Below are 24,332 nucleotides of genomic sequence, written 5' to 3'. Positions count from 1 at the left end.
TCCTGTGAAATTGAACAAGCAAGTGCCATTAACACTTATTTTCTGCTAGTGGTAACAACTCCTTCCCAGGCGTCCAACTTAACTGAGGATGTAACAAAAAGCAGGCTGAAGGCCTCTCAGCTGGAGAAGGGTTAACACTTGGTACAGAGGCCCTGCCACTCCAGCCAGGTGGCAATTCAAGGAAAGCAAGATGCCAACACTGCCTGGAATGCAAAAATCCCTAAGAAACTATCAATTACTTCCGAGGACAGGACCATTCACACTTGCCAAGGCAGATTTCAGGCATAAAGGGTATACATTCTCCCCTGGACAATGTCAGATGTCACCCCTTGGGTCATTTGTTTGATCTAATTGGGATAAAAGCTGGAAGCTGGAGCAGATTGGGGTTCCTCTACTAGGGAAGGTTCCCTGTTGCTGCTGGAGGCTCAACGAAGGACACTGTACTATTCTACAAAGGAGGTGACTGCATTGGGTACTGTATATTGTGTTAACATTAAGAACAGCTAGCTTTATAATTTTGGGTCCGAGGTGGCCTTGTGGGCCTAAGACTGTGTGGGTTCAGTGAAAGTGCTGCTCTCCAATTCCCATTCCCCTTCCCTACCCTCTTTGTTGCATGTGTGTTGTGTCTTGTAGTGTTTTAAGGCACCCACCCTACCCCAACCCTATTGTGTTAATTCTGTCTTTAATAAATAGTTTTCCCCAATGCTTGGGTTGTTGTGTGCTGAATCCAGTTCCTGGCCCCAGGATTTGGGGACCAGGGTAGCAGGGTGGGAAGCTGAGCCCTGCCAGCTACAGGGAGGTGGGGACTCCAGAGTGGCTGATCATTACTTAGGACCCTCCTCTATCTGAAGTCAATTTACAAGATACAGGCTTGTAAGAGAGGAGAGCAAGGACCCAGAAGTTGCCCATCAGTGGTTAGCACCTGGATAGCACACTGATAGGAACACAGATCTGATCAGTCTTTGTTTCTTCCTCAGATTTATATCCCACTTTTATTTTTTTATTTATTTGTTTGTTTGTTTATTGCTTTCAGAGAACTCTGAGTAGCAGTCATCATTCTCCTCCTGCTCTCAATCTTATTCCCACAACAACAACCCTGTGAGGCATGTTGGCCCAAACCCACCCAGTTGGCTCCATGGCAAAGCAGGGACTAAAACCCAGGCCACCTGAATCTCTGAGCCACACTCTTAACCGCTACACCACACTGGCTCTCAGTAATCTTCTTCACCATGGGCAAATGCATTGTGTTTCTCTTTAAACTATCATAATTATTTCCACAGTGATATCACAGAACATCAGGGAAGATACAAGGCAAATCTGTGACCTCTTTCGTCCTCCTTTTGGCTGATGCAAAGCAGCAGATGACCGCAGAAAGGCAGGCGGCCCAGCTCCTAGACCTGTCCCAGTGGGCAGGCATGAAACTGCTTGCCAACTCATCCTTGGAAAGGTTCTGCAAGAGGGTTCTGAGGCCAGAGCAGAGCCAGCCCCGATTAGCTACCAGCTGCAGCCCAGCCCTGTGTCATACGCAATCCCATCACAGGCTCCAGCAGGGTGCTTGTGAATCTCCAAGGGAAGGGCATTCAGAAGTTCTGAGTAAAACTTCAAGAACGTCTCCCTTTTCAGCCATTTGGGGAAGATCATTTAGCTGATTTAATCAGGACAAAGAGGAAGAGAGAGAGAGGATTTCTGAAGTAGGTAACTTTGAGGATTGTGTACTTCTTTATATGTTACATTTTGTCCAGAAATCAGTTGGGAGGGAGTCAATGCACATAATAAATTATGCTATAAAGTACGCCACGTAACCCACCTCCACCAGGAGACAAGCAGGCCATTGCTGTGTATTGGTCGTACATTGCTTGCACGTTGAGTATTCTTGAACCTTTGCGACTTCTTGGCTCCTTGAGCACCTCTCACATTCTGACACAACCATGAAATGGCTGCCCCACGGTGGGCATGGCTAGCTACAAACAACAAGTAAAATGCCCACAGGCATCCATAGGAAATTAAGGTGATGGCAGCTAGAAGTTTCCACTTAATTCTGAAGCAATGCCAGCTGCCAATAAGAAAATGTAGAAATTGTCCCCAAGGACTGTGTCTTGGGTCCCCTGCAGGCACCATGTTGCCTACTCATTTTAAGAAGTTTTTAATAACTTGGTATGAACTTGATCTAGACTCTTTTTATGTCTTCACTGGGCTATTAATCAACTTGCAACCAAGTCATGAACCTTTCAAATACATTTAGAAAGTGTAAACATTTCCCTGAACAAAAACTGTTTACGTTTCAATGTAACTAAAAAAGATCTCTCTTATGACAGCTCTCTGAAGTAACTAGATAGAACTATTTTCGTACAGAACTATTACAGAACCATTATAGATATATATAAGCTGACCTGTCAGCTTGTTCTAAGTTGAAACATGATCTATTTTTCTGAATAGCAAGAAAAAAAATCTTGGAGAATAAATTATAAACAACATTCAGACCTATTAGAAATGTGTGATTTTCATGGTGAGCAATGTACAAAATTGCCCTAAAATGGGTTGAAAGGAATTAGTATTTTTATAGTACACATTAGGTGTTGTTGAGTAATTATTTTGTTAGTCTGTTTTCATATAAAGAAATTTATCCCCATGTTTCCAGAAAAGAAGTGCTACAAAATTGGCAAAATGGTACATGTAGGGCGATTATTCTGTCTTGGTGAGCCAGCATGCCAGGGTGTTTCTTATCTGATGAAGCTAGTTGCAAATAATGAAAAGACTGGGCATGACCTAGCCAGACTTCAGCTCCAAGCAGGTCCATTTTATGTGTGCTTATCTACTCAGTTCAGTGGTACAAACTTCCAAATAAGGGTGCATGAAATTGTAGTCCTGTATTACTGGACATGTTCCCCACTTGGAAAAATTTGTCGTACAGGGGAGGGCTTTCCAAGAATGTAATTTCTGTTTGTTTGCAAATCGTGCAGCCATACCCTGCTCACAACCCTGAACATGAACATGAGCAAACATGTGATTTTTAGGAAATTTTCACAACTTACATTTGTATATAAAAGTGCATAAATAGGTTCATACTCCTGTAGGGCTAACTGTGCAGTTTTAATTGGGGGAAAAAATCCCAGTTAAAAAAAGGATGCTTGTGTCTGGGAACATGCTTTGAAGGAGAACCTTAACAGGCTAGGATAGCTTGTGTTGACCCATCCCTAGGACTTGGCCTTTTATTTGAGCTGGTCATAGTATAATGCCGAAGCAGGCAGTTTTTGTGGGTCAGGAGCAACTCCCAGAACCCACTGAGGGCTGCACCCTTGTTGCCTTTATGGATTTGGCCGTGGCAGTGACAGAAAAAGGTGGCAATTTTGCTTAGAATCAAGGTGAACAGGGAGTGCTCACTTTATTTAGGTGCAGAATCCTGAGAGGCTTCTGGAAACATGAAACTGCTTCCAAAGAGCTCACTCTTCACATGCTTTGTTTTCAAGCAGAGTTACTTCTATTTGCTGGAACAGGTGAGACAGTGGAGGCTGCAAAAAGTGAGGAAAGAAAGTTCTAAAAGAAAGATCATGGAGACTCAACATGGTCTGCAGACCTTGCATTGTGCATTTCTGCTATAATGGAATGAAATCCATGGTTAGCAACAAGAAAAACATGGTTGCTTACAAATGCAAAAATAGTCATTCTCACAGACAAGGGTGGGGAGCATTTTTCCTGTTAAGGTCCTCCTGACCCTCTTGAAACATGTTCATGTCAACATTCCAGCAGTAGGCAGGGCTTATGGGTGACACTGTTCCCTTTGTTTGGTATGGAACAACAAAAAAGACACTTGCATCCAGACATCCTTCATCCAGCTTGTGAAGTTAGGGGATAAACCAGAATGGAGTCGATCCTATGAATGACCTGGGAGGAATGCAGCCTTGGGAAATGTCATAGTCTGACTGTGGGGGAAGTCTGGAAGCTCCCTGTCCCTCATCCATATTGCTATCCATTATGTTAAGTATCTGCAGGCTATCAAAATCAAAGATGAAGTTCTCACATGGGTAGCATGTTGTTGTAATTTATCTCCTCTAGCACGTATTTCTAATGAAGATGGCCCTTTCACACTAGCTGCAGATTTAATAACCTTCAGGATTCAAAAAATGAGTCATCCTGAGCTTTTGGGAAATTATGTGCTAAAGAACATATTACTGCTAACAGGAGTAGCAGAGCAGAAAAAAACTACACTGGTTCTGCTGTTCTGCCATCTCCTCTCTGCAGTTGCTAGAACTTCCTAGTGCAATGTATTGAAACAAGCTAGCTTCCCCTTTTTCTGTTAAGTTTTGGACATGAGTTGGCCCTTGTTAAGACCAGGAATGGTTAGATTTCAAAGCAAATGTAAGCGCCCTGCTGGGTCAAACCAAATGCCCACCAGGTCCAACATCCTGTTCCCACAATGGCCAATCTAATATCCATGGAAAGCCCACCAGCAGGACATGAGCACAAGAGTCTCCTCCTGTCCTGTTCACCAGCAACTGGTGTATGTGGACATGTTGCTTGTGATGCTGGAGACAATATTTAGCCATCATGACTGGCAACCATGAAGTCTTGTCCTCCATGAATTTGTCTAATCACCTTTTAAAGTTCTCAGAGTTTGGAATTTCCATAGTATGACAGTGCTCTGTATGAAGAAGAACTTTGTTCTGTCTGCTCCGAATCTCCCAACTTTCAGCTGCATTGGATGATCCTGGACAATGGTATGTGGAAAACAGCTCCATAAGTTTACACACCTTCATCATGTCCCCACCAGTACTTGCCTTTTCTCAAGGTAGAAAGCCACAGACTTTGTATTCCTTTACACAGAGGAGTCACTCAATCCCACTGATCATTCAGCTGGCCTTTTCTTTCCTTCTTCAGTTCTACCATATCCTTTTGAAGGTGTGGTGGCCAAAAATGTACATACTATTCCAATTATTGCCATGCTGTATATGTGTATACAAGACCTACTGATCCTGGCACTTCTATCTTTATTCATCCAGCATCCTGTCTTCCACTGTGACCACCAGATACCAGGTGGGCATTAGCAGCAATATCCAGCAACTGGTATTCAGCTCCAGTTACCTAACAAATATCTTTTTCCTCCAGATCCAGAGAGCTTCATCCAGCTGTATCCACCCTCCAATGGAGTGGATGCTGCTGACAGAACTTCTTTTGAAGTTCTTGATTCTTCTTTTCTCTCTCTCACTCCTGTAACCTCCAACACCCTCATGCTCAAAGTGTTCTGGAGGTTAAGGGACCATATCCAGAGCAGATTTGGGAGAATGTGGGAAGAAAAAAAAGGGTTGCCTCATTCATTGTTGTTCACAAACAGCAGCGGAATTGGGTTTTTTTTATCATTTAGGTATTTCCAATTTCCCATTGCCTGAACTGTGTAAGTCACAACTACACTGCATAAAGTAGCACTGGCCAACTGGTGGAGTGAGCTCTCTGCTCTCCTGTCACCTCCCAGGTGCTGTGTAAAGGCAGGCCAGAGAATGTGCATTAAGAAATGTTCGCCTCACATTAGCAAGTTTTCTTGTTCTCAAACAGTTCCCAGCCTTCCCTAACCAGGCAACCTCCAGACACACTGGAAAACCACTCCCAGCTTTCTTCCAGCCAGCCATACTGGGAGCTGTAGTTCATTGCAGCTTGGACAATATCTCCATGTGCTTGCCTCAGGCTCTCTTACTTCATGAGTGAGTTGTTCCAGGTACCTCTGCTGGAAGAGAAAGACCTACTTGTTTTCTCAGTGGGCTGAACCTTCTCTTGTCCTTCTCTGTACCTAAGTTTTCTCCAGGCCTCAGGTGTAATGTTTCCCCCAGACATGTTTCCTCCTATCTCAATGGCCGATTCCAGAAGGTGGTGCTGGGGAACTATGGCTCTGCGCCATGGCAGCTATGCCATGGAGTACCGCAGGGGTCCATTTTGTCCCCTTTGCTGTTTAACATCTACAGGAAACCGCTGGGAGAGGTCATCAGGAGGTGTGGGCTGCGGAATCATCAGTACGCTGATGATACCCAGCTCTACCTCTCGTTTTCCACCAATCCAGGTGAGGCAGTGGCTGTGCTGAACCGGTGCCTGGCCAAGGTAATGGGCTGGATGTGGGCCAATAAACTGAAGCTCAATCCAGACAAGACGGAGGTCCTGTTGGTTGGCGGATCGGGCTTCAGAGAGGGTGGATTTGACCTGGTCCTGAATGGGGTTGCACTCCCTCTTAGGGACAAGGTTCGCAGCTTGGGAGTGCTCCTCGACCCAGAACTTTCACTGGAAGCTCAGGTGACAGCGGTGGCGAGGAGCGCTTTCCTTCAGCTTCGGCTGATTCATCAGCTGCGCCCCTACCTGGAGTATGAATGCCTGGCAACAGTGACACACGCACTGGTAACTTCCTGCCTTGACTTCTGTAACACGCTGTACGTGGGGCTACCCTTGAAGATGGTCCGGATACTTCAATTGGTTCAAAATAGAGCTGCCAGGCTGCTGACGCGGACTGGGCATTATGTTCACATGACTCCAGTCCTCTGTCAGCTTCACTGGCTCCCCATTGAAGTCCGGGCCCAATTCAAGGTGTTGGTGATGACCTATAAAGCCCTAAACGGCTTGGGACCTGGTTATCTGAAGGAGCGCTTACGTCCATATACGCCTGCCCGCCCCTTGAGATCTGCGGGAGAGGCCCTTCTCCGGGAACCCTCCATGAAAGAAATTAGGAGGGTAGGCACTTGGAGGAGGGCTTTCTCTGCGGTGGCGCCCAATCTATGGAATGCGCTCCCCAGAGAGGTCCGCCTGGTGCCATTGTTATTTGTTTTTCGGCACCAGGCGAAGACCTTTTTATTTAAGCGTCATTTTAATTGTTAATATTATTTGCTTATTGTATCTGGCCAGGGCGACTTATTTTATATTGTTATTTCTAGTATTTTAATTTTATGTTGTGAGCCACCCTGAGGCTTCAGCGAATGGGGCGGCATAGAAATGTTTTAATAAATAAATAAATAAATAATTGGTTGTGTGTTCAGAATCTGACTAATCCTTTTCCCATTCTGTACTTTCTCGAATCTTTAATATATATTTTACTACATTTTCACAAAATCTACAGTTAGTGTTTTGAGGGTGAAAGGGGGAAAACTGGCAAGAGGCATACCACATTTTGGGATCCCATCACACTGTTTCAATAAGCAGATTGCATTCCACATACTGAGTACAACTTGTGGTCTGGCTGTGCTCCCCTTGGACACAGGTAGCCTACAAACCAGCCCAACACAAAGGCCCCAGTAGAATCTTTAGCTAGTCACTCCCATGGAATTAAGAGCGCTTGGGAACTGGGGAGACTGGATGTGTTTTCATCACCTGACACTGCTAAGGCCAGAAGGAAGGCACCCAGCTATCATGGCAGTGGGCTTGAGATTTCATTAAGTGGCCACCATGGAAAAAGTCCTGTCCATGTTGGCCACCTCGCAACCTCATGCACTACATAATTACATGTAATTCTCTTCACTCACAGGCAGAATGATTCTACGTAAACAGCGAGTTAATAGGTTATTATAGGATTCTTTTAATTTTCATCACTAAAATGTGAATTATATTAAAATAGCTCTTTTCTGGTATCTTAGTGCGGATAAACACAGCATGGCACCATCTCTTGCCTCCTTCTCTTCATCAGATTCCTTATCACCTTCACTTAACACTCATTTCCTCAGAAGGTACAAAGCCTCTAATGAGCATGAAGAAACTTTAAATGAGAAAAGGCCGAATCATACAAACTAAGTTAATTCTACATTAGAATCCTCCTTGAAAGGAAAAATAATCCACACATAATCTATAAAATGTTTAAAAGAGCACGCTTTTCCCACTTCCTTCACCGAGAGGGCTTCTGTCCTCTATTTTCTGTCCTTTATTTTAAACTCCTTAGGTCATAGGTATAAGATTGTTTAATGGTTATTTCTCTGCAAGTCAAGCTGTTGATGACAAAATATATTTGCAGGAGGGAAGTAGGACCTGAAGCACAGTGCTGCATTGTGGAGCGCTCCTGATTCAGGTTCCAGCCGTGGCCTCCTCAATAATACTTCTCCCATTCTCCCCACCATTTTCCATTCAACAGTCAACTGCTATGCGTGGCCACTGAATGCACTCAGTTCTCACTGCGGTTGGGGTGGGGGGGTGGATTCTCCTTAGGGTTTCCCCCCTCAAAATGTTTTGCATTGCTTCAAACCTTGGGTTCCCCAAGGCTGCTGATCCCCAATTTTAGAAATCAAGGGAATGGCTGGTTTAGTAGGCCAATCTCTTCTGCTTAATTAACCTCAGCTAGTCCATACTGGCAACAGTCAAGTAGCTATAGGTCACAACATGGAGTACATGTCTGCATGCAATTGAATGCATGAGGGAGTGCCTAGGACAGACACCTGGCATTCCAGCTCTCTTGGTGACTTGTCTCTGGAGAAGAAGACTGGGACCCATTGATTTCCATGCTTTCCGGGGTCTCACTAATGCACCTAGCAAAGACGTAGTCACTCTGTCATTTTCCTTTGTCCCCTACCAATCATAGGAATCAATACACACCTATGGGACAAGTGAATGGCCTTGTTGCAGAGGGGGTTCCTTGCCTTTGTGCGTCACATTCTGAGGACTACGTGGCACTAAACCTATTTCTGTGCGATTGCAGTGTTGAAGAAACAGTTGGCAACCACGTGGCTGAGAAATACCGGTTTCTGCAAAGATCTTCCTTTCAGAACAAACTGCAAAGCAGACACATGTTTGATACAGTCCAAACATTTGCACTCTTCTGGATCCATGGATAGGTAGTGGGGTATAAAGTCATGGAAGTCAGTTTTGACTGATCTCTGTGACTTATAGAATCCACTCTTTACCTATAGAAGTAGAATTTAATGTGAATATTGGGTTCTCTTTCTTCATAATTCCCACATTAGGTACAAAAATTAGGAAAAGAAATATATTGAGAAAATTTTGCAGCTTAGTAGTTGCATGTAAAATACTTCATGCAACAGTGCTCTGTTGTATATATCTATACCCCATATACTGGAAATGTATCACTCCTGGTTTGTTAATAAATAAGTATTATAAGAACACAATAAAGTGTGCTGAGTGACATTTTTAAAACAAACACGCATATATAGCTCCCCAAATGAATGCTTGTAATACAGCCAGCTATATTTAGATGCCAATAGCATCATTCTGGCAGGTTAGCTGTTCCATAGCAATTTTTAATTATTATACTAAGAAATCATCAGAGAGAAAGAGAGGGCAGAGGACCCTGTGAACTTAATCAGTTTAGACTGATTCCAAAATATGGTACTAATTTTTAGTATGAGGCTGCTAGCTAATCAAAGAACACACAGACACACACAGAGAAAAAAGAGAAATTGAAATCCATGACTGCCCTTAATGTCATTCAGAGATAACCTTTCAGATCCACAAATCACAGTATGAATAGTTTATGCCTCATTTTCAATACAGAAACTCTTTTGAAAAATAAAAAGAACTTTCCCATATCTATAGTAGGTGATCAAAGGGTGAAACATGTATATTCAACCAGGGTTTCTTCAATCAATATTACTTGTCAGGTGGGTTTGCATGACACTTGAAGCCTGGAATGGATTATAAGTACCCCAGGCTTAAAATTATTTGCCAAGCAAATAACTGCGCCCCACAGAAGTTCTGAGGTGCTCCCTCCCCCTTCTCCCCGCTTCAAGAGCTACTGCAAGCGCGCTAAGGGGAGCAAAGCAGGGAATAGAGGTGAAGACAACCCGAAAGTGCTCAAACAGCACTTGGGAGCAGCTGCCAGAGGCTCCCCATGGCGGTTCCCGGCAGCTCCTTTTTGCTGGGACTTTTAACCGTGGGGACAGACCTCATTCAGAGGGAATGTGCCCAGTTTCTCATTTTCTCAAATGGAGAGGTGAGTTTTATTTTTATTTTTTGAGAAGGTGAATTGAATTCACCAGCTTTGGGCAGACACTAGGATACAAAACATAACAAATCAGAAGAAATGCAAGGACAGCTGCTCAGTTTGACCTCTATCTGGCCCATTCTTGGCCCCATCTTCACCCACATTACTCCCCAAGGGGATGTTGCTTATTATATAACATGATGGCTAATATGAGACAAAGTGGCTTGGAAATTACTATAAATGCTGTTATACATTTGCTCAAATGTGTGTTTATCTGACATTACTGTGCCTTGAACTGACCTTATTTGCCATGTGGAACTGCTAACAGAGGCTCTTTCCTGTGCTGACAATGGTTCAAAGTGCTCCTTGTCTCTGCTCATGACCCAGTTTGGTCTTGACAGTATTAGTTGACCCAAAGAAGCTATGTGGCATTACCAGTTGAACTAGATCCCCTCTGGTCCTTTTCAACTGTCAGATTCTATGAATCCGTGAGTATCTGAGAACCACATACTCTTGCCCACATCCGGAACTGATGCATGTTCAAAGTTTCTGCCAAAGCAGACTTCCTCATATTCCAAATAAGGGGGCAGCTCAAGCATACAGGAGCATCAGTGCCTGCAAAGGATCAGTTAATCACAGCAAGCATCTCCATTCCACGGCCAATCAACTATTGGGGTTTGTTTTTCTGTTATCACATATTTATCATCCCTCTATTCTCATATGCATTATGCTGCTTAGCCATGTGAGAATTATTCAAAGAACAAGATGCACACTTCTAGTGGCCATGGAAGTGGAATATTGAGCCCGAAATCCTTGCTTACTTGCTTACTTGGGAGAAAGTCCCCTTGAACTGAATGGTGCTTCCTTCTAAGCAAATGTGAAGAAGATTCTCAACCCAGCTTGCAAGCATTGTTCTGGGCCAGAGTTCTAGCAGTATTCCAATGCACTTCTCTGCATTGCATTTCCCATTCATCACAATGGAAGAGAGAGCTCCATTTTCACAAAGGGACACATGGAGGTTCAGTCTCCATTGCAGTGAATGAACAAGCCTCATGTAACAGCCAGATCAACTTTAGGTCACCTGGCATGATGTGCAGGCACAAAAGTACTAGCTAGGGAGTGTTTTTTTGTGTATTCTCATTTTTAACCAAGGTGAATAATCAGCTCAAGAAGAAGCTGTAAGAATAAATGGGATAAAGCACTTATTATAATGAAAAAAGATTCATAAAAATAAAAAGTAAGCAAACAAAAATTACCACTCAGATTCAGCCACATTACTCATAATTATTTAAGCCCTATTTAACACAAAAACTAGTAAACCAGCTGGTTGTGCTGGCTTATAATCACTGGAATTAAGCACACTTATACACACAAACAATGCATAGACACAGACAGAGCAAGCCTGTTCAATGCCCACCTCCCCCAGCCCCGCCCAGCAGGATTCAGCAGGAGCTCTTGAGCTTCACTGTGGCTCCCATTCCATATGCACTTGCCTGGAAGTAAGGCCAAACAGTACCTTGTTTACTCAATAAGTTGATTTTCACACACCACACCCACGGAAAGAGCCTTGCCTTTCCCACTGAAATAAGTGCAATCACATTTACATGCTCTTTCTGTCCAGACCTCATCTGCCATCTATTTGTGCTTTCTTCACAAACAAAATCCAGCTCTTTAATACCTGCAGAATTCTAATTACTTCGGAAAAAGCAAATTGAAATTGGTATCTTTGAATTTCTACCCTGTAAGCATGCAAATATGTGTAGTCTAATTTCCGAAGATTCGTGACTTGGAAGGTCCAGTGCCCCCAACCCAGAGCGCCGTATCTGCTATAATATGTATTGGCTTCTGGAGCTAGGCAGCCTTCACAGCCCTTTCTATGTATAGAATTTTCTCCTCTGTTTATGCCAGGGGCTGTGAGAAGGGAATAGCATGAAAATGCTATTTAGGGGAATTCTTATGCAAATCAGCTGTCATCAATACAGACAGATATTCAGAAGTGCTGATGCTACTTAATGATGTGTAGAAAGTTTAAAGATATTTAAATGCACAGATGAAAGGAATGTTGTATGGTTTATAACCACACAAAGCTGCCTCATACCACTGGCACCTCTAACCCACATTGTCTAGTATGATTAGCAGCTGTTTCTCAAGACTTCTGTCCAAAATCTGAAATCTTGCTAAACAGAGGAATCGAACCTGAGATTTGATACGTGCAAAGCTTGACCTCTGCCCCTAGACTATGGTAGCCCCATTGATCCTTGACCAGTTTGTCTTCTAGACCAATACACAGGAACATAACTGTTACCTTCACACAGAGTGCTGGCTTCAGATGTTTGTGGTCCATCAGGCAAAGAACCTTGAATGGGACCCTTCCTCAGTGAGTCTACCTGTTCATCACCGTTGTCACTGTCTGCCATTGCTCCTCATTCTCTCTTTCACTGTTGCTACCACTTGCTTGCCCAGCAGGCAGAGAGGCAGTGACCAGCAAGGCAGTGGCATCTGGTGCTGTTCCTTCTTGGTGCCACCATTATTGTGCCTGCCTCTTCCTCTGGCCCCTGCCTGGGCCAAAGGGAGAGGCAGGGCAACAAGCAGGTTGCCATGGTGAAGTAGAGGTTTATCTGCCCTCTACTGTCAGTAGGCCTTCCTCAGATGCCCAGCCATACTTTCCCTTCATTCTGGCTCTGTCCAAACACCAATGCACCAAGAGGTAACAAATGGAGTACAAATGGAGGGTTCTGTCCTGAGCCCAGTGCTCTTCGACATTATGATTAATGATTTGGATGAGGAAGTGCAGGGAACAGTGATCAAATTTGCAGATGACACAAAAGTAGATGGGGTAGCCAATATCCTGGAAGACAGAAAGAAGAGTCAAGGTGATTGTGATAGGTTGGAGCACTGGGTTGAAAACAACAAAATGAAATTCAACAGGAACAAATGCCAAGTTTTGGATCTAGGAAAAAGACACCAAATGCATCTTTACAAGATGGGAAATACTTGGCTCAACAACGCTGCAAGTAAGAAAGACCTTGGAATTGTTATAGATCACAAGGCGAATAGGAGTTAACAATGTGATGTGGCTACAAAAAGGGCAAATGCTATTTTAGGCTTCATGAATACAAGTATCACTTCCAAATCCTGTGAAGTACTAGTTCTCCTTTACTCAGAACTGGTTAGGCCCCATCTGGAATAATGTGTCAGTTCTGGAAACCACGATTATAGAAAGATGCAGACAAGCTGGAAAGGGTTCAGAGGAGGACAGCAAGGATGTTCCAGGGACTGGAAACAAAGCCCTATGGGGAAAGATGGAAAGAACTGGGCATATTCCGCCTTGAGAAGAGAAGACTGAGGGGAGATGGGATAGCACTTTACAAGTACTTGAAAGGTTGTCACAAAAAGGAAGGCTAGGATATCTTCTTGATCACCCCTGGGTACAGGACACAGAGTAATGGGCTCAAGTTACAGGAAGCCAGATTTCAGCTGAACATCAGGAAGAACTTCCTGGCTGTTCGAGCAATACAACAATGGAACCAATGACATACACAGGTTGTGGGCTCTCCCACACTAGAGGCATTCTTGGTGCCCATGAAGGTGCCTTATCTCCCCCCCCCCCCAATTATATGTGTGCACACATGTGTGTGAAGCTAACATTGTTCTGAAATAGGTTTCTCTGGGTTCTGAAAATGGTGCATTCAAAAGAGCTGATTAGTGTGTTGGGTCTCAAACTCCATCTATGCCTTTTATTCAGACTTTGCAGCACTGATCTTGCCCTTTCCCTCACCTCCCATGGCAGCCATTTTGTAATGTTGTCCAGGAAGGTATCTGGAATTGCCAAACAGAAATGTTCCCCATGCCCGATTGAAAGTATAACATTATACTTGCCACTTTATTTATCCTAGATAATAAGGAAACATCACATTTATCAATTGGTGCAACAAGGGGGGCTATAAAATCCATTCAGCAAACATTTATTCTGCTTTCCTAAACACCCCATTGGACTCCAGATGAGAATGGACACTCCATCAAGCTTGATTTTCTTCTATTTCTTTTCTCACTTTTTCAGAATTCAGTTTATTCTATCCCAATTTCAGCTTCTTTTTTTAAAACAAGGGCAATACAGATATTTGTACCAATTTCCATGCACACTTCTGAAAAGATACACATTTTATGAACTTCAAATATACATATTATTTTGCAATTTCACCATTTCCTCTGAAAGTAAAGCGTCTTTGTGTAATACACATTTTGTAGTGTGTGTGTGTGTGAGTTCCATCACAAAATTCTGGAAAATGCAAATAAAACATTCTTTGGCTGTTTTCTGATTTCTGTGTGGGTTTAGGAAGTTCAAAGTAAAATATGATCTGAACTAAGTTCTCACCCTTGCTTCCTGATCAAGAATCAGAATGCAGGATGGAACTTCATGTAGGAGTAGATTTTATTCCATATGACCATGACCACTGGGACTACGAGCAGAAAGCAACAGGTAAACCCTCACCCCAGGGGTATCCTTGAATGCAATTTGTTACTTCCCCCATATTTATTTATTCATTCATCCATTCGTTCATTTCATTCCACTTCAGAGTTACCCCCTAACCCGAAGGGTCTCTGGGCGACTTACAAATGCCATTCACTTCAGTGATGAAAATGATACTGTTTTTCATGACGCTTTTGCAGGGAAGGCAAAACCTGCCCTCCACTCCTGACAGTAGACAACCTGCTTTCATTGTTTGAGATACTACAGGGATCCTGCCAGAAGCCATGTGCTTCTATGTACAGAGGGCATGAGGACCTTTTCTGCCCACTGTGCACTATTTGAATGCCTCTATCAGCATATAGACCACTGATGATGACAGACACTGCACTGGTTGGGTGAGAAACAAGAAGTTGAAGAATCAAGCAGTTCAGCTGATTCAAGTTTGGATTGTGGGACTTTTGCTGCGGCGTGATGCGTCTGATCTCAACATCTAGAAAGGAATGATGAGACGTTCGTGTTATTGGTGTCTTTAGAAACTGCTTTGGCAACAATATAATATGCAGCCCTCTCTGGGAGACAGATGCATAACTTTTCCTGAGTGGCAATCAAAATTGTTTTTCTTATATAAGAGATAATACGAGAATCCTTGTAAAGTTCCTCACTAATGTGTTTCAGAACATGATTTAATTTCTAAGACAGACAATTTAATGGTGCTTGCAAGAGCAGAAACATTGGAAACTCAAGTAAGCCCATGTTCCGTCTGCTTTTTTCTTTTACTTAATGCCAGTAAATCCTTATTTTCTCTCATTTTCTCATTTTGTAACTTTCCCTAATCTTTTTCTCATCATAACCTTTCATCATGATGTATCCTTCCCCAGTCCTGACCAATAGTCATGCCAGCCAAACTAAAACTGTGCAATTAGGAAGGCAGTGCTGCTTCAAATACTGGTCACTTAACTGTAGTTGAACGCAAACTTAGCGCCAACCCTTATGTGTTCCCAAATATAGGTAACTGTTTAACAGACAACCCCAGCAATTTTTGTTTTAAAGACATTTATCTAGAAGATATACTTAACTCTAGTTCAACAAGGAATATTTATGCTTTTTCCTTCTGAAACCTTAAATTTTAACTCAGTCTAAATGCAAACCTTATGAGTTTTGCATCATATGGCTTGAGACAGTGTTTGTATTATCTCTTGCATCTTGAAGTCTCTTTGGGACAGGGAAGATAAAATCAAATGCAACAAATGAAAATGAACAAACAAATGAATGACATCATAGTCAATTCTAGGTATCACTTAGAACTTCTATACACCTATTTGAAAACACGTGGTACTGATTTCAGTGCAACAGTTCTTTCCACAAAACTGGCCTAAGCCAGACACAATGGTACCAGATTTTCTGGTTCTAATTATTTACATATTCCTTTGTTCCTCCCTTTCTCTCTGTTTCCCTCTCTTACAGCCAAGGACATCCCTCCCACCCACAGTTTCAAAGCCAACCATGGTTCGAGTACTGTGCATATCCATCATATGCATAACCATAGTTAGACAGACACAGATTTTCCAGCCTGCTTTGGACCACACTTGCAGCTTCCTATTGCTTCTGCTGCTGAAATAAGATTCTCTTTTGTGATTTACATATGCATTTATTTGAGTCTTTTGCAAAACCTATGTGGTTGTGAGTTTCCATGTATAACAATATTGCAGTATTCCATGCAAGTTGCAAACACATTTGCACAGTTGGCTCATGTAATATTCCATTTTATTCCCATCCATTGCAACTTTCCAAACTAATAAACAAGTTGTGCATTGCTTAGATAAAAGCTGGGGCAGAAAAGTCACTGCCATTTCTTCTTTAATATTTAAATCTTCTTTAACATTTTGTGCTTCTCGCTAAAGCATTGCAATATATCATCTGACAGGTTTCAAGGCATGCCCAATACTTTTATTTTTCTACACATACTAATGGGAACTATAATAGAAACCTAACACAATGGAATCTAAATACATTTAATTCTGCAGAGCATGATTCAGAGTTAGTGAATCCATAGGTATTTTGCCTTTGACTCTGGTGAATTAAAGCAGGTTCTCGCTACGTTTATTGTATTACAGTGATCTATTATTTTAACTACTACTATTGCTACCACTATTACTGGGGCAATTGCTGCTGCTAATATTAAAACTAATATTGCCAATAATGTACTTCCCATTTAAATGAGCTGTTAAATATTATTCCAGTAGTGTATAAAATTAAAATCAGATTTGCCCAGAGTATTTTTCCTACATAAAAAAATAATCTTTAGGAGCTTATTATACTACAGATGGAGGTCTTTAGCTGCCATGTTTGCCTTCTAAAAATAACATTCATGCTCTGCAGTTACTTATTATTGGATAGTAGGAGTATGCACAGGAAGAATAACAAATATTTTAAGCAAAGGATCAATAATCAATTTCAAATCATTCGTTTTAATGAAAAGATCACGGGTTGGATCCAGAAACAGACAAATGGGCTTGCATAATCTGCTTTCCTGTCTCCTCCACCCACACTGCTATAGCAGACCCCTGTGCCCTCCCATCCCAAGCTGTTCTTCTCAGGAACAATGTGTGATGGAGCACAGGGGCTGCAGAGGACAAGGACATCAGGAAAATTTGGCACAGATGCCTTGAGCAAATGGAAGTGTCTTTCTGCTTGTGCAAAACATCTCTGGATCCAGGGTAATAAAAAAGACGAGTTTTAAAGCAGCCTAAATCCTGACTCTACCCAACCTCTTGATGCAATCTCCCTTTGTCATTGTAAGGAATGGATAATGTAGAATACATTTTGCATCAGTACATTGAAAGTAGCACACACTGATCAGAGCAGATGAACTAATCCATGTGTGCCTGTTCATCACCTGTTGACTGCCGTAGCAAGTGACAGCCTGGATGTGTGAACAGAGGCAACGCTGCAGACAGAACTTGTCTACCAGTTCAAAACACAGTGCTTTTCATTGGAACTATTTCGTGCCCTGAGCAGCCAGTCCTCAAGGACCCAATCATCAAGTGTAAAGACATCCAGTGATGTGCATTTACGTGTGAACCAGCCTGATATAACATCTCATCAAACATAATCAAGATTGTAGAGTTCAGAGTTAATCTTCAACGTGCTGCTGTCACATAGGGCTCCCTGAAATAAGCATTTCTAGGCATGGTCCCATCAAGCACACCACACAGTTCTTTAACAGCTCGTTTGATAGAAGAAGCTGTCTGCAGTAAACAGTTATTATTCCTGTGGCAAGTCCAGAATTTTCCAAATATGTCCACAATTGAAATAGCATCTCTACACATAACAGTGTTCACATTTCACAAGAGTAAAGCGCAATACACTGGTTGATGGGTCATCTTTTCAGACATTAATGAAGTCTATACACCAAAATAACTGCAAACTTACTTTAAACAGGCAAGTGCATGCCCGTCTGAAACCATTCTGAAACAGACAGCTGAATTTCCAAGCATAATTAGAACATTTGTTCTGTCTAATCTGTTCCTACCCTTTAGTGCCTTGGTTCAAAGCCTTGTGTATACTGGCTCTTTTCCCATTTGTCATCTTTATCTGGATTCCCCAGACCAGCTCAAGTCACCTTGAACTTCTTGGGAAGGATGGCATTTGATGTTTAAATAAATAAATAACCAAAGAGGGATGGAGATGCACCAGTGAAACTGCACCCAAATGCATATCCTACTGAAAGCAATGATATGGTGACTTCTGCATTCAGCTAGCATGTCCATGTGCGCATCTTAGCCCCTAAGCAAAAGAAGGGAATTCCTCTTGCATTTGCATTGGGATGGGAATGCTTTTAGGATAATAGACTGAGGATGGAATCGTATCATTTGCACCCTCATTGATCAAAAGTGGGGAGCTGTAAAGAATCCAATGGGGGGCTGAAAATCAGATAGATTTGCTTTGATTCAGCCCCATGGATTCTGGTTCATCAGCCTGAGCCTAGTGCCAAATTCTTATGATGTGAGTCAAGCCTTCCATCAAGGTTTGACTTGCATGAATTCTTATGATGCAAGTCTATCATCTATGATAGGCTGTAGTGTGCATATTTCTTTCTAAAATGTTGAAGAAGTTTGCACAAATGGTACTATTTGTACAATTTGTGTAACTTCATCTACTTTGGATAACTTTGTTCCAACTGCATAAATCAGGGGTTTGCATGTTCTATGTAAATTGGCACTCAGAATCACATGTATCTGCTAATTGTACATGTGTGCAAACCACGGGCCCTTTTAGATATGGAAGTCCATAGGAAAAAACCTAACTCAGCTCACTTCTGATCCTTAGATCTGAAGCAGCAGGAAGTCCATTGAGCTCAAACCAGCCAGACTTGCCAGTGTCAGCATATTCCTGAAAAAAAAAATAATTGGCCAGAACTAGCCAGAAGGAACAGTGGAACCACCTCCCTGTCATTTTGCACTACTGAATTTTAGCCTATCCAGTAAGGGCAATCTAGAAAGAAGGGAAGGAGGCTGAAAGCTAAGAATAAGTCATATCCAGGTATCTATGGTCCCCTCCATGACCTCTGAACACCCTGTTTCCTCCTTCTCCAAGGTCACTTTTCCAACCTCAGAAGGCAGCCAAGGCAGTTCTGTCTATGCTAGCTGTAAGTGCAGGGAGGGACCAATCTCTGATTTCTCCTTTGGAAGTGAGATTGAGACCACGTTTCCTAGCTGAGATTCCCTAACTAAAAAATGTTTAGCTGTGGACTGTCTTATGTCTTAGGGATGGTTCAGTATGAATAGATGGAATCCTAGTCTCTCTACTTCACATGTTACAGTAGAAACAAGAAAAAGAAAAAGGAGTGAGTCCTTTTTCCTTTCCCCATGCCTGTAAAACATACGCATTAGGTCCTATAGACAACATTTCAAAAGTTGTCCATAAGTGAAATAAGCCAGAACTTATCCCATTAGAGGGTTTATGGGAAGGCTTCAGGGACCTATAAAGTTTTAGTGATAACATTGGGTGTGGGAGGCATCTGATTTCCTCCAATAGCTTTCAGCTTACATATGGAACCTATATTTAAGTTGTTTCTTTTATTGTATTTATATCTTGCCCTTTTTCCTGCAAGAAAACCAAGTGGGTTTCATCCTCATTGTCCTCTCCATCTTAACTTCACAATAACCCTTTGGGGTAGAGGTTGAGAGTCAGTGACTGGCCCAAAGTCACCCAATGAGCTTCATGACCTAGTTGGGGCTACAACCCTCCTGAGTTCCAATCCAATGCCCTCACCATAATGCCACTTGCTCCAAATTAAATCAGAACCAGAGTTATGGCTGTTACCTAATTTTTCAAGGCAACTTAAAATTAGTGTCAGGACATTTTGGGTTCCTAGAATGAATTCATATGAGTTTGTATATTTGGATTCATACATTCCTATAGTCAGATAGTTAAGTCACACCAGTCACGCCAGATAATTAAGCCAGGTAATGCTTGCAAACATCCTTCACTGTCCCTGAAGGGGCTCACATTATGAAAAATGATAAAGATGCTGAGGACAGAAATAGGACACAGATAGGTGCATATACACACAGACAATTAAGCCCGCAGTTCCTGGATCATAGTGCATTGCTTACTTATCCAAATACAATGCCCTACTATAGCACCATGTCATTGTAAAAAACAAAACTATAAATGGTTATCCAGATGTTATCCAGGACATAAATATAAAAGAGGCTACAATATAATGATCCCTATATTCTAGATATATATCCATATAAATTTCATCTTCATATAACAATGCAATTCTATTAATATAGATATGTATATATAAAAGAAAGTTAGCTTTCTATTTTACAAAAAGGCAATTACTTTATCAGCTGCTTTTTTACACCTTTGCAATAACTAAAGAAAATATTTTGTATTAAACCAAAAGGAAAATATAAAACCATGTGGTTTCAAGTTGGGACCCTTTGCCAAGCCTTTGTCTAAATACAGAGTTAGATGTTTTAATTTCAAGAATGGCACTTATATAAATAAGAGCAAAGAGGCGGTGAAATCTATTCACAGTTAACAGCAATAAATTCTGCTCCTTTGGTATATGTGTTTTTAAAATGTAGGTAATATATAACTTGGGTGAACTTTAGATTATCCCATCTTGTTTGTACGCATAGCAGGGAACAATTTTAATTAAATATTTATTTATGAATTTGATAGATCACAACTAGCATAGTACTGATTAAGGTCTCTGGTGTGAGCAGACAGGCAAGCAAAAAAACGGCAAAATTATATTCAGTACTATCATTTTTGGGTAATTGTTGTACAAAATCAAGGATAGAAAAAATGCTAACAGTACAGAGTTACCAACCATGTGATGGAGACAGATGGTGTAATGTCAGGCATCCATGTGATGAAGTCCATGGATGCACTGGTGGACTTTGCAGTCGTATGCCTGGACAGTGCAAAACTCCCTCCCACCCCTGGCCACGCTTCAAAGACATGCTTGCATTTGTACATTGCCGCAACACCCTCCCGCAAGCCTTCCCTCCAGAAATGGCTTCCTTGCAGTTTTTAAATATAACATTCTAAGTATGTTTCCATCAGTGAGGCAAAACAGACTCAACCTACTGATGGCTACAGAGTTGCTCCATTCAGCAAATAGCATTGGATCATTAGGGGAAAATGTGATTGAGCTGTAAGGCCAGATTGAAGGTGTTGTATACCTGTTTCTTCATCAGTCTTTTATTTAGCACTCAGTTTTGTGTCTGGTTTAGAAAGTGCAGATCTAGTACCTTAATGGCGTTCTTGGTGGTTTGAGGAAACAACTGCTTAAGCATTGTTCTTTCCCGAATGCTCATGTTCGCTAGGTTAGTGATACCCAGCACAGTGTTCTGATTCAGTCACAACCTCACACATAAGCAGAGTCACTAGACTGAGTCCTGCCAAAGTTAGGCACACTCATACGTGGCAGGTCCTTGTTCCTGATTTCGTAGATCGATTTCCGTTTCGCCTGCACTCCCCTAACTGCCATTTTGATCTTTCTCCAGCCCAAGTGGTTCAGTTCAGCCAAGTTGAGCACCACGCAAATGCCGCTTACAGCAAACATGAAGACCAAGAAGACTGTCTTCTCAGTGGGCCTAGAGACATAGCATTCCACTTCCTTAATGCAAGGGTACCTGTCACATTCATACATGGACGGGACATTGAATCCATAGAGGAAATACTGTCCCACCAAAAACCCAATCTCCAGGGCGTTTCTGAAGACCACCTGGATGATGTAAAATCTAGAGATGCCTTCTTGCCGCCTCATCTTGGACTTAGTTGTTCTGATAGCCGGGTTAGGGATTTCCTTCACTTCCAAGCAATCAGGTTCTGCCTCCTTGGTGGAGTTCTCAGTGTTTTGCAGCACCCCATTCACAATGGTGTTTTTGATCTTCTTACTGTCCTCCCGTTTCATGGAGTCCTGATCTCTGTCCAGAGTGAGGAAGACAGTGGAATACCTCCTTTCCCTCTGCTTGGCAGACTGGTGAACAGAGTATGTTATGAAGCAGAGGCTAGGGGTGCACACCATGATGATCTGAAATACCCAGTACCTAATGTGAGAAATTGGAAACGCTTGGTCGTAACATGCCTGATTGCAGCCTGGCTGCAAGGTGTTGCATACAAACATAGTCTGCTCATCATCGTAAACAGTTTCTCCTACTATTGCCACAATAAGAATCCTGAAGATCACCACCACGGTCAGCAGAATCCTATAAAACAAAGGTTGGATGAGTGCACATATACCGGGCAAGAGAGATGCTCTGAAAAACCTACAGAATTCATTGTCATTGGATGTTGTGGTGGCTACCAATATAAAAGCCTAACTGGGTTGTTTGTTTGAGTTTTTTAAGATTACATAAATACATGGAGCAGAGGTGTGCTGGGCACCACAAGCCACAGTAGCCAGAAATTCACCTTCCATGTTCTGTGATCCTAGCCCAATGGTAGAGCCACTAGTTTACTCTGCTTTGCTTTTCATGCAGAAGCTGTGTTCCCTGGCATCTTTGGGCAGGAAAAAAACAACTCTTGCCCAAAACCCTAGAGAGCCACTGCCAGTCAACATCAACAGCACTGGACTAGACAGAAAAGGCAAGTTTCATAATCTTGTTCCACTTCCAAACTTCCCTGCTGCTCACATCTGGCCATATCAGAGATGGAATTAGATGTCCTCCAAATGAGGATCTTCTATCTACTTCTTCATATCCTTCCTACAAAGAAGTGAAGATATTCTTATTTGCAAAGATGCTTAGATCCAGTTTATTAACTGCTGATCCTCTGCTGATTTTTAAAATACTGTGTATTATTGTTGTGCTCACGGTCTTTGCACTTGTGAGCTAGCCTTTAACACCTACATTCAAGGATATGATGGTTGATGAGTTTTTATTGGTAGCTTTTACATTTTTAATACATGCCGCTTGGGTAAATTTAAAAGTACTGAATGTGGTTCCTAAATTTATAAAATCAATGAATTTAATAGAAGAACGTTTGGCCTAATGTAGCCAGGCAGTTCTTAACTTTCCTTCAGCGTACGGACCTAGGAAGTCCATCTCTGGCTGTCTTTTTAGTAGAGTTCCGTGGAGCTGTCCAGTGCTGATTCTGTGTCTCGCTCAGCCTCAAGAGAACTTCCCAGCTTTTGTTGAGTGGCTTGATAATAATAAAAGATTAAAATGATTGCCTAAGCAATGTATTCCTCCACACGGATATTTGCAGCAAGCAGAAGGAAATGCTTGCTTAGTTTATGTGGACACAAATCTTAGTTTGGCAAATCTTAGGGCAAGATCTATAACCACAATGACACTTTCAAGCAGCCGGTAGCGCTTCTGCCCACCCCTCCCCTTTCCTGAACCTCAGCTGCAGAGCAGAAGTTGGTCAAATGAAAGACGGTGGCAACTCTCCCACTTTCCCATGGTATGCAGCATATTGATCAGGCATCGTAAAGCACAATTCTGAGGAGCGAGGCAAACCAAAGGCAAGGGAGTTTTGCTTGTCCTTACTTTACCCTTGCTTTTTGCAAGCTGCCATCACCAACTAGATTATTCAGGACTCTTCTTTCTTTCTTTCTTTCTTTCTTTCTTTCTTTCTTTCTTTCTTTCGTCTCAAAGCACATCTCACCCATGTTTTTGTTGGCTTGCTTGCTTTAAATGTGAATTCAGCCTTTTCGCTTTCTGTTTTTTCTAATGAGCACACCAACGGGGGTGGGCAGCGAGGGATGGATTATACAGAAGGTTAAAAGAGTCCTCTGCACTAGCAGTGAACTCTGCAATAAAGCAGAGGAGCGGGGGGAAGAGAAGGTGCGGGTGGGTGTCTGGGGGAAGAAGCAGTCGTGTGTTGCGGTCGCAAGTTTTTAGAAGGAGCAGTGGGGGGACGGGGGGGTGGATCGGAGGGAAATCCCATCTCCGTTGGGTAAGAGATGTCCGGTGAGGCTGCAGCCCCTCAGAGACATCCCGGCGAAGCCGTGGGAATTCCTTCCGAGGCCGGGTCTCGGGGAGTGCGGGGGCGCGCGGGGGACGCATCGGCAGCCACCGCGGAGACCGCGTGAGGGCAAGGCGGCCGGTCCTCTTCCAGTCTCCGCCGCAGTGTTGCGGGTCAAAGAGGGCGAGGGGCGGGGGAGGGGGCTGCTGGCCGCGGAGGGCCACGGCCGCGGCCGCCCGGACTCACCTCCCTATCATAGTGGAGTGCTGCTGGACGGCGGCTTCGAGGAGTCTCTCTAGGATGGTCCATTCCCCCATCGCGGTTCATCGGGAGGCGAAGGCTCGGGCGGCGGCGGCGGCAGAGCGGCGCGCTCCCTCGGCGCCTGAGAAGCGCGGGGCCGGCCGGGCCGCCCGCCCCGCGGAGGGAGGCCCCCAGCCGGCGGCCGGGCTGCCTGGCAGGCGGGGCGGCTCCCGGGAGGCAGCCGGGGCGGCGATCGCCTGGCGCTGCGCAGCCCAGGCGGAGGTCGCCTTCAGT

General features: G+C 43.0%; 1 protein-coding gene across 1 annotated transcript; it reads right to left on the bottom strand.

Moving 5' to 3' along the window:
• Positions 1 to 21,252: 21,252 nt before the first annotated feature.
• On the bottom strand, positions 21,253 to 24,115 carry GJD2 (gap junction protein delta 2). The gene is made up of 2 exons (XM_044436585.1): positions 24,045 to 24,115; positions 21,253 to 22,096 (listed from the first exon to the last, which is right to left on the bottom strand). Exons 1-2 carry the CDS (start codon positions 24,113 to 24,115, stop codon positions 21,253 to 21,255), a joined length of 915 nt encoding a protein of 304 aa, XP_044292520.1.
• Positions 24,116 to 24,332: the final 217 nt, after the last annotated feature.

Source organism: Varanus komodoensis, unplaced genomic scaffold, assembly GCF_004798865.1.
Source record: "Varanus komodoensis strain SLA01 unplaced genomic scaffold, ASM479886v1 scaffold3, whole genome shotgun sequence".
Lineage (NCBI taxonomy): Eukaryota > Metazoa > Chordata > Lepidosauria > Squamata > Varanidae > Varanus > Varanus komodoensis.
This window is presented reverse-complemented; position numbering and strand designations above follow the sequence as displayed.

What these genes read in the sequence shown, in the direction of transcription:
- GJD2 (XM_044436585.1), bottom strand. Translation starts at nt 24,115, where the DNA reads ATGGGGGAATGGACCATCCTAGAGAGACTCCTCGAAGCCGCCGTCCAG. An exon ending in CACTCCACTATGATAGGGAG is followed by an intron (nt 22,097 to 24,044) that starts GTGAGTCCGGGC and finishes TTTGTTTTATAG; the next exon opens with GATTCTGCTGACCGTGGTGG.